At 37.9% G+C, this 18,298-nt stretch overlaps 1 protein-coding gene across 1 annotated transcript in view; it reads left to right on the top strand.

Annotated features, from left to right (window-relative positions):
* Window positions 1-15,255: 15,255 nt before the first annotated feature.
* The window catches only part of LAMA2 (laminin subunit alpha 2), a 432,393-nt gene continuing 429,350 nt past the window's right edge, over window positions 15,256-18,298 (top strand). Inside the window, exon 1 of the mRNA XM_087941278.1 lies at window positions 15,256-15,547. Coding sequence (XP_087797404.1) covers window positions 15,418-15,547 — 130 coding nt within the window. The 5' untranslated portion in view covers window positions 15,256-15,417. The remainder of the gene's footprint in view (window positions 15,548-18,298) is intronic.

Genomic DNA, 18,298 nt, shown 5'->3' with positions numbered 1-18,298 from the left:
AATAGAATAGAATAGAATAGAAGAGTTGGAAGGGACCTTGGAGGTCTTCTAGTCCAACCCCTAGGCAGTAAACTCTATACCATTTCAGACAATCTCTTCTTTAAAACTTCCAGGGTTGGAGCATTTATAACTTCTAAATGCAAGTTATTCCACTGATTAATTGTTGTAACCGTTAATCAGTTGGTGTTCCATCTCCTGCTCTAGAACCCAAGTTCTACAATGCTGCTTGAGGTATTATTATTTTAATGTACTGTTGTGGTTATGCAAGTGCTGTGCTTCAGATGTTCCTGTCCTGAAGATCTCCAGAAGGTTTGTCTTTTACCCATTTCCAGTTGCCAGCAAGTTTGTGTCTGAGGAAGGGCTGCAAATTCTTGTCTCCTTCCCTACTGGTTTATAAATGTTTCATGCTTTTGTTTTATTTTTACTGGCTCTTGAAAAGTAAATAAAACAGAAGCAAATCATGTCTTTTTGTAACAGTTTTGTAAGACAGACATTTACTGTTACAAAATATTTTCATCAAAATGCATCTCACTTTCCAATTTGAGATGTTTTAAGATTGAAATGGATTGGCCCTGGTTCCAAATACAGAACTGTTTGAGAAATGTCTCTGAAAGAGGTTTATCTCCAGAACAACCTTTATTTTATTTGTTTTAAAAAATCTAATCTGAGAGAAATGAAGCAGATAGGCAATATCTGGAATTCCAATATCTGGAATTTTATTTGGTAGATGTAGCCCATCTGGTTTTCTCCGTGACTGCAAGGTTAGTCTACAATAATATCAATGTTCTGAGATGCAGGTCAATAGAATTTGACAGATCTGGTATAATTTAATATTTATTATTTTTTACAACTCATCAGGTTTTGGCAAAAGCCCATGAAGCTTTGTTGATATATTGATTAAATCTCACAGATTCCAAGTCCAATGCACAGAAAACTGTAGACACATAAAAGAACAAAATTAGTAGTCACTAACTCCTACATTAATCAGTTCTAACAATTTTGGCAGTTGTCCCTATGCAACAGATGCAGTATTTAAATGATGATGGTAAAGGCTATTTTTAAAGGCATTTTTAACTGAAAACATCAAATGTCAACCTGAGCTAAGTACTAGTTTCTCTTGGCTGCATCCGACTGTGAAAATCAAGAAGTGCTCATCTGATTATCTGAGAATATCATTATTAAAACTCTTTTAAAAGGCTAAACTGGAGGTGACATTAATTGTGTGAATACAGTTAATGCAGTTTTAAAAATAGGTGACACCCACAGGGGAGGCTGAATAGCAATGAGACCGGGAGGGATGGGAAATGAAAGTTTCACATTTTTCTTTCCTGAAGCAGTCCCGATGAAAACATCCTCTCAGCTTCCATTTCCATCGAGGGAGGAACCTCCACTTCTACAAGAAAGCAGATGAAGGGCAGGTTTGTAAGAATATAAAATAAAATACAATTCTATCAATTTCAATAGGTGAGATTAAAGAAATTTACTAACCCCTCACTATGTAGTCACTAGGACTCAAAAATGACAATATTGAAGAATCAGTCAGTCACTCAAATGAACAGATTGCTCCATAACTTCTATTGGAAGCAATTATGGAAAGGCATTCCTCTTTATTAGAACTCCAAGCCTTAAACTATTTTTTTCATAATAAGAGACTCAAAGAAGATTGATTGCTCCAAAACAAAAAGATATGTTTCAGGCCCAAGAAACCAAGAAGACCATGAGGGGTTACTTCAGAGTAGTTTCTCTATTGTTGTTTGCTATAGACAGAAATCTTGCCAGAGTAAAGCAACAATCTCCATAACTCTTAGATACAGGCAATCCTCAACTTACCACCACAATACAGCCCAACATTTCTGTTGCTAAGTGAAACATTTGTTAAGTGAGTTTTGCTCCATTTTTGACCTTTCTTGCCACAGCTGTTAAGTGAATCACTGCAGCTGTTAAGTTAGTAACCCAGTTGTTAAGTGAATCTGGCTTCCTCATTGACTTTGCTTGTCAGAAGGTCTCAAAAGGGGATCACATGGACATTGCATCTGTCATAAATATGAATCAGATGCCATGCATCCAAATTTTAATCACATGACTAAGGGGATGCTGCAATGGTTGTTAAATATGAAACACGGTCATAAGTCACTTTTTTTCAGGGATGTTGTAACTTTGATTGGTCACTAAATGAACTGTTGTAAGTCAAGGAGCACCTGTACATTTTGTGAATTGCTAGGGAGGGTCTGCTTTTGGCCCTTTCTAGCATACCAAAGACTCCAAGTTTCACTGCCTTTTTCTTCTCTGGGAAAGGACCCCTCTCTCCTGCAACTCTGGACTACGTTTTACCATAGTACGTTAAACAAGCATGTAAACATGGTCTTCCCTAGAAAACACAGAGGTCAATATGAAGGCCTCATACACTTCACATGTAGCTCTACATAACATCCATTAATTATTTTAAAGGAGTGTAGCTGCTGGAACCTGCTGTTTTGAGTACAGGACTGGTAGCAGTGCCATCAGTAAGGTCTTGCTATTTTTTGTCATTCTGATTTTGTCATGGCATTGAGATGCTGCTTTTGCACATTAGAGGTTGTAACTTATGCACAAAAGGGCTGGCCTTGTGTTGTGATAAGTTTTCTTTCATCGATATCATTCCCATGACTGATAAACACCGTAATGTTTAACTCTTTCTTCCTCGGCTGCTTTTTTAAAAAACCAAAAAAAAAAGGTTTCATCCTCACCTACTGTTTCAACCTTGGCTGCAATAACCTGCACCTCACAAGGAATTCTACTCTGTTCACACTACCAGTTGGACCACTGCCAAGGAGTTGTAAAGGAATGAAACCTCTTTGATTCTTTCTGGAAATGGATACCAGCAGTTTATTGATGGTTTACATTTACCACCTCTGTCACAAGTTCAGTGGTTCAGTTAGAGGTGGTCTTATTTTTATGGAGTTATGTTTGTAGGTGCCCTCATAAAGACCATATAGGACAAACAACAGTTTTAGCCTTTCTTTCCTGCAGAAGATAGCATAGCGGTGAGCTTATTATAAACTCAAGCCACAGTTATGGGCATGAATGTTATGCGCAAAAAATACATGGGGGAAAAATAGAAATGTTGAGAGGCAAGGGGAAAGAAGATTGCCTGTATACATAAAAGTTATTTCCAGCTGGTCAAATACTCTTCACTTCTCTTTTTGGACACACATACATTTCACATACATGCACACATGTATGCGCTAATCATATATTACATTTCTCACAACACTTCCTCTAAAATAGCTACGTTCCCTCCTTGCTAATTGCTATTGCAGGTCTCTGGTTGATTTTCTATTTTGTGCTGTTTATTTTCAGAAGCCATCCCTGATTACCAAATTCATACTGCTTGAATTAAGTATGTGCCAGGAACCTTGAAATGACTGAAATTTTCTAGCAGGCAATTTTAGTTTTAAAAGGGTAGCCAATATATTATTTAGAGATGGAAAAGATGCAATAATAATAAAAAAAATGCTAGCAATGAATCTTGTAGCACCTTAATATATTTATTATGGAATAAGGTTTCACCAAATACCTAGTGTATCATTCTGAAATAGAAGTATACCTGCACATTTACAAGCATGGTTACATGCTAGTAGGGGAAATATAATAAACAGTGGAGACAGAGGGAACTGGAGACTAAAACATATAAAGAACAATTGCTGGAATTGGGTAAGTCTAGTTTAATGAAAAGAAGGATTAGGGATGACATGACAGCAATGTTCCAACATCTACGCGGTTGCCACAAAAAAGAGGAAGTCAACCTATTCTCCAAAACATCTGAGGGCAGGACAAGAAGAAGCAATAGATGGAAGCAACAGAGGAGCAACCTAGAACAAAGGAGACATTTCCTGACAGAACAATTAATCAAGAAATGACTTTCTCCAGAATTTGTGGTTGCTCCAACACTGAAAGTTTTTAAGAAGAGATTGGACAACCAAGGTCTCTTCCAACTCTGTTATTCTGTTATTCTGTTATAGATCAGGGCTGTCAAACTCCTAGCCCACAGGCCAGATGCATCATGTATTGGCCACGCCCCCGCCCCAGTTTAGCAAAGGGGGGGGAAAGTCCCAATACGTCATGTGATGACACTGTGAAGACGCAAATTTGACACCCCTGTGTTAGATGGACATAAAATGTAGAGGATACTGACAGTGGTAATTGCTTTCTTGATAACAGTAGTTCACACACACACACATCTTAGCTTAGCTGTGATGAAGAACAGATTTATCCTGATGAAATAATTAATATGAGCAGAGCAATAAAGCCCATGGTATCTGCAATACCTTTTTCATGTGTAATCAGTTATTATATTATTTCTTGCTTCAACGTTTCTGTTCCTCTTGTTCTCACTGTTTATTATCCTACAGTCTCCAGCAAAATGTGCACAGCCCAAGTACAAGCTGGTATCTTCAGAGAAAACTGCATGCACCTGAAACAAGGGGAATTGAAGCTATCAGGCCAATCAAAAAGAATGTGAAATCCTTGCTATACTTAACTGAGAATCAGGCCTACTATATTCAGATTTACTATACACAAAGAGAGAGATTTATGATTGTTAAATCCAGATTTTAATAGTTATTTTATGAATGTATGTCTGCTTATAAGGGTTTATGTGCATGTGAGAGGGAATGGTTTCTACAAATACTGAAGATATGGAGACGTGCAATCAAATCAGTGACCATATAGTTTTTTTCCCAGGAGGATCCAGCCCCAACAGTGCCTTTCGAGTCTTCCAACAATACAGGTAAACAGATAAACAGAGTTGGAAGGGACCTTGTAGGTCATCTAGTCCAACCCCCACCTAAGCGAGAGACCCTACACCATTTCTGACAAATGGCAGACATTTTCTGTCTTGCATCTTCAAAGAACTTTTCCTTCCATGGAGGATCACAGGAAAACACAGTGCTTGCATCATTTGGATCTTTATAAGCATAGAGACTTCGTGGCATTCAAATATCTTTTCCAAAGCCATTTTTTTAAACAAAGAAGCTTATAATATATTTCTTGACTGACAATTCCTTTTTACTGTTGATAGTTGTACCTACTGTTGACAGTGTACTATGCACTATTTCATTATCTTCATTATCAATTCTAGTTCTGGTTGCTGTACCAACTGTCATAAATTTGATCTTCTTCATATTTAATCTTAGTCTATTTTTTTCACTGTACTATTGGATTTTCATTCATTACTAAAGTTTGTGGAACTTTTTCATTTTCAGTTATTAGAGTAGTATCATTAGTTCACCCTGTGTTCTTCTAATTCCCTATCTATGAGGTTCAGGAACTCAAAATGATCCTGGATGTTCTTGAAAATGGTATATGTTTAAGATCATACTGTGGAAACCAGTTTGCTTACCTCTTCCACTTTAGCCAATTTGGAACATGGGAGGTTCACAATCTGTTTCACAGTCAATGCTTGGCCATGTCTTGGCTGTTATAATCGGGCTCTTCCATCTCTTTCTACCAATAATATAGTCAGTTCGATTTCTGGTGATCTCCATGTATGTAGACATAATTTGGTAATTAACAATGGAAAAAGCATTGAACTGGCAGAAATTGATAGGTTGTTCTGCTTCCAATCAGTGTCGTAGGCCAATGTCTTTCAACATTGACAACTTGAAGATGGGTGGACTTCAATTCCCAGAATTCCCAGGCAGCATCCTAGCTGAGGAATTCTGGGAGTTGAAGTCCATTCATCCTAAAGTTCCCAAGGTTGAGAAATACTGTCCTAGGAGTGTTTCCAAGTAGCTTTTCCTTTTTAATACCTCCAAATTTGGTGTTCTAGACTCCAATCCCAAGCAGTATATCTTGTTTGTGTGTTCTGTCAATTTCAAATTGAATTTGTTCATAAAACACTTCAATTTTCTCTTCTTTGATGTCAATATAAATGATGAGCATAAACTTGAGTAATATTCATATGTATTGTGCACATCAGAAGTTTGACTTGGCGCCAGGTTTTTGAGGTTTTAAATGTTTTTAATATGTTTCATTTTATAGTTTTAATATGGTTTTGTATGTTGTTTTAACTTTTGATTGGGAGCCACCCAGAGTTGGTTATAAGTTGGGCAGCTATATAAATGTTTTAAAAAAACCAATATTACAGTGCTGTTCATGAAGTCTAATTGATATTACTTGGTCACTGATTGCATTGTAGCCCAGTATTGTTTCTAACTATTAAAACACCATTCCTTCCTTAGTTTTCATGTCCTGAGTAATGAAATAAAATAAGATATTTGACTGAAAGGGTCCAATCCCAGTCCACATCTCTATTTGCTGATATCTAAGACTTCAATGTGTAGTTGATTCATTTCATCTTTCACTGTGTTGATCTTCTCTGTGTTCATGCTTCTTATAACCCATAGTCACAGTGTAATTCTGTCTTTGCAGCTTTGAATTTTATATTCCTGCATGACAACATTGCCAAACAGATGCCTTGAAGGCTTTAATCTAGCCATATCATAAAAACCATTAGTACTTCGAAAGATCCTCAGCTTATTCTCAGTCACATGCAGTGTGCTGTCTGACCTGAGGGGCCCATCCTCTGGCATCAATTGTCAATCATTTTATTCTTTCTCTCCCTGTAGTTTCTTTCATAAAATACAGGAGTGGTTTACCATGGCCTTCTCTGGCACAGTACAAAGTGATGCCTTTGCCATTGTCAATAAAGTCATCATCCATGTCCAGCAGCTTTCTATATCACTGCTGCCAATATAGGTGCCTGCTTGCTTTAGCTGGGCAGCTAGAATGACCTTTAAGCCTCAGGTGTCCTTGCTGGGAATATATATTGGCATAACTCCTGGTGCTCTTCATTCACCACTCCAAGGAAAAATCTCCCCACCATGATGACACAACACAGATGGGCTTGTGGTAGTTTGGTGGATGATAGTGAAAATAGAAGATAAATAATGTTGACAAAGGGAGTATTATTTTACAACCCGTTAATTTTAAACAGGAGTTATTAAATAAACATTATTTTTTGATCCAGATCCTGGTTTATGTTCAGTATATCATGCAACATATAGTATGCATATATGTACAAGAGTGTATAATATCTGAAAAAATATCTTCACCTCTGGATTCAGTGGGAGATAGTGACATTCACACGGAAAAAATAGGTAATCTGAATGGCAAATAAATTTTGTGTGTGTTTATAATCCTTTTTCCTCAGTTTCCTTTTGTAAGGTAGAATCATTCTATCTTAATGTGGAATTTAAAAAAACTGCATTGTTCTGTTTCTTTTTTTAGAACTTTTGGGGAAAAAACAGAAATGTGAAAACTGAGAATTTGCTTTAGTTCACAATTAGTAGGGGCAGTATAAATCATAGATATTTCATATTAAAATCTGAGCAAAATATATCCATCATCAAAATGTAATTTCATACCACATGCTGCTTAGGCATGGATCTAAAAATATAAAAATATTTCAAGGATTGTGTCTGTAAGTGTACATCATTCATGTACAATCAAGAGGAAAACCTCTGTGCTGGATTTAAATCAATGGCAGTCTACATCTTTTTATCCTGCATTTATTATTATTTATAAATAAATCAAGGTGACAAACATATATAATATTAATTCCTCCTCCTATATTCCCCACAATAATAACCCTGTGCAGTCAGCTGGGCTGAGAAAGAGAGTGAGCTGAATTCACACAGTTAGCTTTCCTGTATAGGGTGGGACTACAAATAGTCATATTAAAGGAACAATTTCTATAAATGGATAATGATAAGACAATTAATATAAGTTAGGTGCAGATTCATGTCTATCTGAAAAGATTTTCTGAACTCAATACAGTTTACTTCAGAACAAATATTATATTTATTTATTTTATTTGTTGGTCAAACATGTACAAGATAACAGGTATAGGTATGAACATAAACATGCACAAAGGAAGTGAATACAGATGAATGGGGACAGAAAGACAGGGACAGTAGGCATGCTGGTGCACTTATGTACATCCTCTATGTTTAGAACTAGAGTGAAAATATATTACAAGGAAGCGGAATCCATAAGAACTTGATTTTTCAGCATATATCAAAATCCATGTTGGAATTCAGTTAATTCAGTTCATCACGTTTTCATTATTCATATTTTTATTCTGTCTTATCCACTCATTTCTTTTTCTTTTCTTTTTTTTGTAATTTTTTTTTTGAGTTTTCACACACACAAAAATACAAATAAAACATCTTTTTTGAAAGTAGCGTAATCCCGGGTTACATTTCTTCGTACAGACACAAGTTCAATTTCATGCTCATTTTTATGTTCTATTCCATATCTTATTACTGTGTTACATTTTCTACATAGCTTCTCCCCTCTTTTAATTTTCTCAATTTTATTTTAACTATCTCGTCTCAATTCAAATCATTATATTTATACTTTTTGTCTGTCCTGTTTCAATTTCATATTATTTTTTCTCATTAAACAAAGTTTCTCCCGTAGTTGCTGATTGGAGTATGACACCTTTATATCTTTTAATTGTATCAATTTAACTCTTATTTAAGCTTCAATATATACCTTAAAGTTACAACATTCAATATAATACATAACTTCCATTCGGATTCTGCTTGGTACATTCTTAAAATACACACTATATTCTTTTTTAAAAAAAGATTATAAATATATGTAATTAAAACAACACATTCCATTCCAATTCAATTCTATCATTAATGTTAATATTCATTAAAATCTTAACTTCTTTAACATTACTTTTCAATTAAATATCATACTATCATACATATCTACAGGAACAGTTATAAGCTTTCCATAATTACTTCCCCCCCATTTTCAGTTATATTTTATAAAACATTAACTAATTAAAATGTTCCCGTCCCTTCAATTCTCTCATTTATTTTATTTCATTTATTTAATTAACAAACATTTCACTAGATTACAGAAACTATTTTATGCCTCATTTTAATAATACATTGTTTCCAATTTTCTAAAATTGTTTCTATTACTAATATAACAATTCAATCTTATGTACCTTTACAGAATCCCTTTTTCAGCTAAATTTTCACCCATTATCTCTAAACAGGCCCAGTTTCTCTATATCTTGTTTCTGTCCTTTATAACTTCTTTTCCTTTCCTTCTTCCCTCTCTTCTTCTCTCTCCACTTTTTACCCCCTTGTCTCTCTACCTCTATTTCTCTCTTCTGTATTCCCCTCTTCTGTTGCTTTACAATATTATACTTATTTTTTGAACTATTTTTCTTTTCTTTGGTTGTTTTTTTATGTCTTAAATTCTCCATTCTCTTTCCCCCCTTTTCCTTTTTCTTCCCCACATAGAATTACTTGTTCATTAAAGATGGCTTCTTCTTTGTCCAAGTCTTTTTGTTTTGCAGACATTTGTTTTTGTTTCTCATAGTTCCAAATCTCCATTTCTAAGAATTGAAAAACAAAGCCAAAAGAAGCCCTCCCTTCTTGTGCATCTTCTTTGTACTTTTTAAGTTCAATTTTCAATTCATCCAGAAGTAATGCCATTGTATAAATTTTTAAACAACCACCCGATTAATTTTAGTCATTCAAATGCAATAACCAAGAGTCCAAAGATCACCAAGTAATCCAAATACACGCAAGCTGTTTCTTTTTGCTTTTTTTTCACTTTCTCTTCCTGGGGTTCTACTATTTAGTTATCAAGTTTCGGTTAGAATGTATCTTTTAGAAATCTTGTTGAAGTTTTACTGTAGATTCCTTTTAATTCCAGGCAGTCTCCTCCCGTTTTTCCAGATCCTTCCCTTTTATTCTTTTTCTCTCCTTTCCTGCTTATAAATTTTTTTTATTGTCCAGAAATCTTTATTATCCCTTTGACATTTTGTTTTATTTTCAGCTTAATTGCCCGTTGATGTCAAAGCGGATTTTTTTTTCCAATTTCTTATTTAAGTCTCTTAGTTGTCAGTATAGGGAAGGGGAGAGAAGAAAAAAAAAGCCAAACCTTTCCCTTTTCACTTTCCTTCACTGCTTCAGAATCTTCTTTGGGAACAATGTTTATTTTTTTTAGTTTAAATTCCAGGGTACCTTAGTTGTTGCTTTGCAGTTTAACCCAGTCAGCCAAAACTTTCACTTCTTATCTTCCTCCTGCACATTCTTTTCCAGTTGAGTTCTTCTTTGAGGTGGCCATTTTTGACCACCACTGCAACCGCCTTCAGGAAAGGGAGTAATGGCCAGCTGAGGACGAGAGATGCGGCTCTCCTCAACCCTGCTGGCAATCTCCCCCCTCTTCACCACCTCTACGGGGTGGCTTAGCCCCAAAACCAGCCAGCTCGGTGTGCTCCAGTGGCGAGCCCAGACCAAAACCGCGCACGATCGCGGATTTCTGTCTATCGCCGAAGAAGCTCAAACTGGAAGCCATTCATTTCTATAATTCATAAACACTTTTGTATTTGATGCAAAATGAATAATGAATACATTATTCATTTTGCATAAGTGTGATGGAATGTGCACCTAGAAAAACTGTATATATGTGTGTGCAGAAAAGGAATTTTGACAACGCAGAGCTTTTCCAAAAAAAGAGAGGGAGGCAGATTAAGAGACTGCACAGTCCCAAAATGGATAGGAGAAGGTGGAAGAGGTTCAGGGTAGCCATACCATAGAATATTTCCGGATATATTTACTAGGAAAGAGAGTTATAACATTAGTTTGGCAAGATTTACATCAGGTCAAAAACTAAAGATGACATAGCAAGATCCCAGTTAGTCCAATCCTTTATTTGCTTAAACCTAATGGACAGAATTTGCCAAACTAAAGCTACAGCCTTCTAACCTGCTAGATACATTTTGAGAGATTCTAGAGTGTGGCTACCCTGAATCTCTTCCCCCATCCCCCTTCCAGCTGGAGACTGCACAGTCTCTTAATCTGGGTCTATCTGTGGGAAAACACTGTGTTGCCAAAACTTACCCCCAACACTGCTTCTCCAGGTGCACACTCCATCACATCAAGATTTGCTATTAAATCTAGACCAAGAACATATGTCTCCATATCAATTATTTGTATTTATTTGAACAGATTTTTACAGCAGTAAGATTTAGTCTGCATATTACACATGCCACAGTCAATGGGAAGTTTTTTTATGTAAAATATTTCTGTCATCCATGTTGTTTTTATTATATTTCTCTTATCCTAGTCAGTGTTGCGACTTTCAAACATATAATTTATGGTAACCCCATTTTAAGACTTTTTATCTCAATATGATTTCTTATCTTGTCTCCCCACCTTACATTTCTTCTACCACATTTCCTCTCTTGTAGCCCTGAAATTCAACTTCTTTGTTATTTCAGTTCCATTGTCAAAATCTTCTTTTGTCTTTCTTTTGCAGTATTTTCATTTCTAATGAATTCTTTTTGACTTGGAAGCATGTAATCCATTTTTAAAGCTCCTTGTAGCAATTTAAAGTTACTTCCACAATTAACTTTAATAACAATATATTTCTTCTATGAAAGTAGATTATAGTTTTGAATTGCATCATGATCTCAAACTCAAATTGAATGTTGCCTGACTAATTCACACAACACCAGTGAATTAGTCTAATTCACACAACACCAGTCTTTCCTTACGTTAGCACAAAAGCATCCCTGAATCAAATAACGAAGGGCATTGGCTCTTCACACATACATTTATTAAAGAATATAAAGCAAAACAAAACCCTTCCCTGAACATCAGAACAACTTGTGAAACCAAGCTGAGAAACAGAGTCATGCCATTCTTGTCAGTATCTGGCAATGTTTTTTTTAATCAACCTGAACACCAATATTTGATTTTATTATTGAATTGATATGCAGTTTTCTTCTGAATAATATCCAGGATGACAGCAATAGCAATAGCACATAGACTTTACATCACTTTACAGCCCTCTCTAAGCCGTTTACACGTTCAGCATATTGCCCCCCAACAATCTGGCTCCTCATTTTAGGGACCTCAGAAGGATGGGAGGCTTAGTCAACCTTGAGCCAGTGAGACCCAAAGTGCTGAACTGCAGGCAGCTGGCAATCAGCAGAAGTAGCCTGCAGAACTGCATTCTAACCACTGCACCACCACGGCTCTTTCTAACTTGCTTGTTTTATGATTTTCCCATTCCTATAGTTACTTGCCCTTTAAGAAATCCTCACCTTGGGGCAGCCAGACCTGGCCCTTTTACTGCTCAACCTATTTCTCTTTCTCTGTTTCAAATAGTGTCATATCAGGCCACTTTCACTAGGCAATACGCCTGCTGCGTCTCCCTGGGCAGTGACTACCACAGAAGGCACAAGTTGACTGGAGTTCCTGGAAGGTGACGCTGTTAAGTGTGACAAGTCTCAAGGTGCCAATTGAATGACCTGACTACAAAACACTGCTGTTGCTTGGAGACTTGCTAAGTTGAGCTGAGGTACTGTTTCCCTTCTCGGACCACTTCCTATAGTTGTGCTGTTAGCATTCTAAGAATTTACAAATAATGTTTTCATCTCTAAAATATGCTTGGAGGACTGTGAGATTCTTGTTCTACTATACTACAAAAACAAATTAAACCGCTCATTTATTTCATTACTCTAGGCAATTATAATGTCACAATAACAACAACAAAATTAAAACAGCATTCAATCCAAAGAATAAAAACAAAATTGAATTGGAAGAGAAAAATAAATAAGAACAAGCAGGGCAGGTGATGTTACTGAAAAGGTCTTTGGGAAAAAAAAAATATTCCCATAAACAACCAGGGAGGAGGCCATCTAATCTCAGTGGTGAGTTCATTCCATAGCATTGGCCCTGCTAAGGACAGACAAGGCTTTCTAGCCTTGGTACACATCCCAGAAATGCAGGATAACAAGAAGCCCCTCCATGTATGATCTAACAGGCTAAGCTGAGTCTCATCAGACAAGGTGGTCCTATAGATATGGTCAGGGGTGGACTTCAAAATTTTTAGCAAAGGTTCTCTGCCCAGTTGTTGAGTGGGCATGGCCATGGTGGGTATGGCCTTGTCGGCCTCCGGCACCATGGTGGGAGGTGGTTTTTCCCTCCCTGGCCTCCAGTGGCTTTCCTTAAGCCTCCGGGAAGGCAAAAACAGCCTTCCTGGGCTCCAGAGGCTCTCTGGAAGCTAGAAACAGGCCCATTTCTGGCCTTCCTGAACTTCTGGGAAGCCCATTTTTCACCCTCCCTGAGCCTCCATGCGTGCCCTGCACTTACCTGCATCTAAAATGGACCACGTGGGGCAATGGTAGGATTCCAACATTTTTACTACTGGTTCTGTGGGTGTGGCTTGGCTTGGCTTGGCTTGGTGGGCTTGGCTTGGCGGGCATGGCAGGGAAAGGATACTGCAAAATCTCCATTCCGACCCCACTCCAGGGTAAAGGATACTGTAAAATCCCCATTCTCTCTCCACCCCACTAAGCTGTTTTCCAGCTCTGTTCTCCTGTGCAGGGCAACAAAAGAAGACCCAGCTGATCAGCTGGGACTCGGGAGGCAGAGAAGAGAAGGGGGCAAGGCCAATCAGAGGCGGTATTCTGAACTACACAAAATTTCCGCTACTGGTTCTCCGAACTACTCAAAATTTCTGCTACCAGTTCTCCAGAACTGCGGCCGATCATGGCTCCCCTCCAATTCTAATTTATACTTTTATGCAGTATACAGGTCCATTGAGGACTTGTATACTGCACAAGTCAAACAGAGGGCTGTGAAAATATTTTCAGACCCCTCACGTCCTGGACATAAACTGTTTCAACTCCTACCCTCAAAATGATGCTATAGAGCACTGCACACAAGAACAATTAGACACAAGGACAGTTTTTCCCCGAATGCCATCACTCTGCTAAACAAATAATTTCCTCAACACTGTCAGACTATTTACAAAGTCTGCACTATTATTATTATTAATCCCCCCATCCTTCCTTTCACCCATCTCCTCCCACTTATGACTGTAGGACTATAACTTTGTTGCTTGTATCCTAATGATTTTTATTGACTGTTTCCTAGTATGATTTGATTGCTTATTGTACCCTATGACTATTATTAAGTGATTATGATTCTTGACTCTTGACGAATGTATATTTTCTTTTATGTATGTTGAGAGCATAGACATTAAGACAAATTCCTTGAGTGTCCAATCACACTTGGCCAATAAAGAGTTCTATTCCTATTCCTATTCCTATTCCTATTCTATTCTATTCTATTCTATTCTATTCCCCCTCCCCATGCCTGAAAAGGGAGGTATCGATTCCTGCCCACTTCACTTGAAATATCATAGGGCAGAGTTATTGAGTTGGGGGTGAGTGAGTGTGTGACGACTTTGTTGAAAATGGCTTTCAATGCTCCCTCATATTGGGGGTTTACGTGGCGAGCGCTCACTTTTCAGGCTGAACACAGTATGTTTTAATAGTTGGGGTTTTTTTCAGCTGTTCTCCAAATGAAGAGTTTAATATGAATTAAGTCTCGATCCGGTTTATATAAATCCCATCTCAGGCGCTGAGCTAAATCGGGAAGCTTTGTGACGCTGTCTCCGTTACACGCAAAAAAAAAAAAAAAAAAGCCCGGACGAGTCAAGCGCCTTCTCATGTACAAAAGGAGAATAGCTAGATATGAGAAACTTCACCATAATGGCCTATTTTAGTATTGAGATGCAAGAGTTGGCGTTTCTACTGACCCGTTTGCTTAAAAGCTGAGTCTGTTTTTTTAAAATATACATTTACAGTATAATCCGTGCCTATTTTCGTGGATGTGACAAGCCCATGCCGGCTACTTTTGAGCTTTCGCTGACCCGGCACTAGAGGGACGGATGGACGGATCCTCTGCTCAGCTTCGATGTTTCCGTTCGCCTGGTTCCTGTAAGGGTCTCTAGCCAGGCCCGTTTTGGTTCTTGAGAATGTTTGGCTTGCAATAGTGTTTGTTTGTTTTTTTAAGAAAAAAATGTATACAATGTAAAGCGTGAGCCTGCAGCATTCTTCCTCTGAGTTCATTAAAATTGTTCTTCCAAGTTGAAGCGGGGAGGAGGGAGGGAGAGAGAGAAAGATCGACTTTAAGAGCGTTCAAGTTTTTAAGACTCTTCTGCTGCTTGTTGTGGCTTGGAAAATTTCTCATCCTCGCTTTTGTAGGCGAGACCGAGCAGTTGTTTTTTGATCCCCACTGCACGCCAAAGCACACCCCCCCCCCCTCCCCGGTTAATTCGTGCTAAGCCTCCCTCTTTGGAAGACTTCGCCGATTGTTCATTGTCTTGTGACTCCTCAGCCCCCATGGAAGAAGCCGAGAGCGGCGGCGAAAGCGACAGGGGCGTGTCCCTCCGCTGTCCCATCCCGGGTGACAGTCAGGGCTTCGCCGCCTCCTCTTTCCCTCAGAGGCGCGGTGTCTGCCTCCCTCCCACACTTCTTGCCGGGAGCTCCGAAGCGGAGCGCGAAAGCGCGCACGGGAGCGAGAGAGCGCGCGAAGTTTGGCCGCTATGAGGCGAGCGCCTGGGCTTCCCCTCTTGCTCCTCACAGTCGCCCTGAGCTGGTGTGGTTCCTTATTTGGGCAGCCCCGATGGCCGCAGCAGCGCCCGCAGCAGCAACAGGCAGCGCCGCAACAACGAGGTACAAAAGAATAGTGCATCTCTCAGGGGCTTCTGGGAAAAAACAACAACAACCCCAAAACAAAACAACACACTTTTTTTTTTTTTTTTGGCTGTGCGTTCCTCTCCCCAACTTTGCTTCTTTCCTTCTGCTCTTCTTCCCCCTTATTGGGCTCTGAATCTTTCTTTGCCGTGAAGATGAGTAGTATAATCTCACTTCCTCCAAGAAGCATCAAGAGTGTGGTCCAAATAGGGGACCAAGTTTTCCCTTGGAGGAAGCTGGGCTTCCCACTTGCATCAATGGGAAGAATGATATCAGTTTTCTCTGGTTTCGTTTTTAGGGGGAAATATGATTTCTCAAAGAAATCTCCTCTTGGGCCTCTTGGGAGAACAAAATACAATTTGGAAAGAAATGGGGATTTGGCCAATAGAACTCCGCCCCCACACACATTAATTATTGGAAGCTGCTTTGAGATTCCAGCCTAGATCCATTAAGAAGGATTTTAAAATCCAGGCTAATTTGATGATGGTAATTCCAAGATGTGACAGTCAATGAATGGGAAACAAAACAAATCTTCATCTGTTATTGCCTCTGTAATAATATAATTGTATTGTATATTTGATTTTATTGTGGATATGGCAATATAATCGATAGGAAAGGAGAAAACCATTTAAGATGTGAACAAAAAAAAACCAGTTCTAAAATGATGTAAGATATGCGCAACTTGGTGTTAAGTTTCACTGCACTAAAGTGATTCTGGTAAGGCTTATTGGGATGGGGAAACTTAATTTAAATAGCTTGAATAATAAAGACCTTTGAATTTTTTTGTAGTAATCTGAAAGTAATCAAAAACTTCCAGTATCTAGGGATTTTTCTGCCCATCTCACATTTTTGGTGAGAGGATTAAATGGTTGTGATGTATTATCCCTTTTCAAACCCTCAAGCAATTGGTTTTCTAATACTAATTTTAACCCATAGAAGATTATTTGATTATAGCTGAAGCTTTTTACAAATGTACTTGGGGATAAGTACAATTGTAACCAGTGGAAATTAATTGGAACAAAAGTTGCAAAGGATTTGCATATATCTTAATATAATTTAAACCAATATAGAATATGGGGAGAAGGTATCCTTCAGACATAGGGGCTACGTTTTGAAATTGTATCACTGGAAAACAGGAATAGTACATATTTTAAAATAGCACATTAAAAATCATTGGAACATATATTCAGTGCTGCTGACATTTAAGCTTCAGACGAGGAGAATGTTCAGCTATAGAAATACTTAGACATTTTTGTCACCTCTCATAGTGCTGATGTTGTTATTTATAGATCATTGTACATGGCACTTTAAAGGGGGAGAGGTCCTGGCCCCATTGAGTTTACAGTCTCAATTTCAATGGTGTATGTGTGTGGGGGGCGGTACATAGGACAAACAGCAGGATGGGGGAGAGGGAAATGAAGAACTGGAAAGTAGAAGATTGTAAACCAACATAGGTTGGATTAATTTTAACTACATTTTAGTTTAGCTATATTAAGAACTATGTAAAGTAATAGGAATCGTGGAAAAGTGGAGTTGTATGATTTGACGAAAGAGAACAAAAGGAAACATACGTATCAGTCATATCTATTTAGTGTGGGCAGCCTGATTTTAATAGAATCCAAATATTGCTGATATATTTCAGAACCATAGATCCATGTAAGCAGACTTATTTGTCTATGACCATCATAACCCACCTGCCAAATCTGTACTATATAAAAAACTTCAGAGAAGAGATACTAACTGAATACTGACATAGTATTAGCTATGTGTTATCTGTTCCTCCACATTTTCTTATTCTGAAATGATTGCTGTTTCCTTATGTACTGTATGTTGCATGGTTATTTATTATTATTTAGTATATGATGAGAACACGACAGAGAGAGAAGTAAAGATATATACACAACCCATTTAATTATAAATAAAACTTCTATGGGGGTATGGAAGTGGCCTCCCAACTGGATGTACAATTGTACAACTGGATGTTACATGGGATAACATTTCAACATTATACATAAAAGTCATATGAGTAGTAATGAAAATAAGTGATCATGGGAGATCATTGTTCCTGATTGAATGAAAAATCATTGATTTTTGTTTATTTGTTTGGTTTATTGTATGTAATTACTTTCTTCTCTCAAGAGTTTTAGGATATTTAGTTAATAATATTTAGCTAATAATAGAAATCATTTCTTCCACTTTCATACAATGACCTCCTAGCCCAAACTAGTCCAGCTTTAGGCCCATCTAGGTGTCTTTGACCCACTCACTGCCCCGCTGTCAGCCATAGAAAGAATGGCAAAGCATGTCTGATAAAAGTTGTCAAGAAATATTGCCTAGGCATTTGCCAGAAATCAAGACTGACTTGAAGCCCACCCCCTGCAAAAAAGAAAGAATATTAAAAGAGGCAATTGCAAGAAGGCCAATCTTTAAGGGACCTCCTGAGTAGGACAGAGGGAGACATTAGCACACCTTCTATCATTTAGTGCTGGCATCTCCAACCTTGGCAACTTAAGACTTATGAACTTCAACTTCCAGAATTCCTCAGTCAGCTTTGCTGGGAATTCTGGGAGTTGATGTCCAAAAGTCTTGAAGTTAGTGAATCTAAATAATAAATGGATAGTATTTTCTATTGTTTCCTGGTAGTCATGTATCTTTTTCCACTCCTTGAGTCTTGGTGTAGGCAATGTGTCCTGCTTCTGTTACAGGATGAGCTTCTGTGAAGATTCCATG

The sequence above is a fragment of the Pseudonaja textilis genome, chromosome 1 (genome assembly GCF_049901715.1).
Source record: "Pseudonaja textilis isolate UNSWEBS1 chromosome 1, rPseTex1.2, whole genome shotgun sequence".
Classification (NCBI taxonomy): Eukaryota; Metazoa; Chordata; class Lepidosauria; order Squamata; family Elapidae; genus Pseudonaja; species Pseudonaja textilis.
The sequence above is the reverse complement of the archived record's forward strand: the minus strand, read 5'-3'. Positions and strand labels throughout refer to the sequence as shown.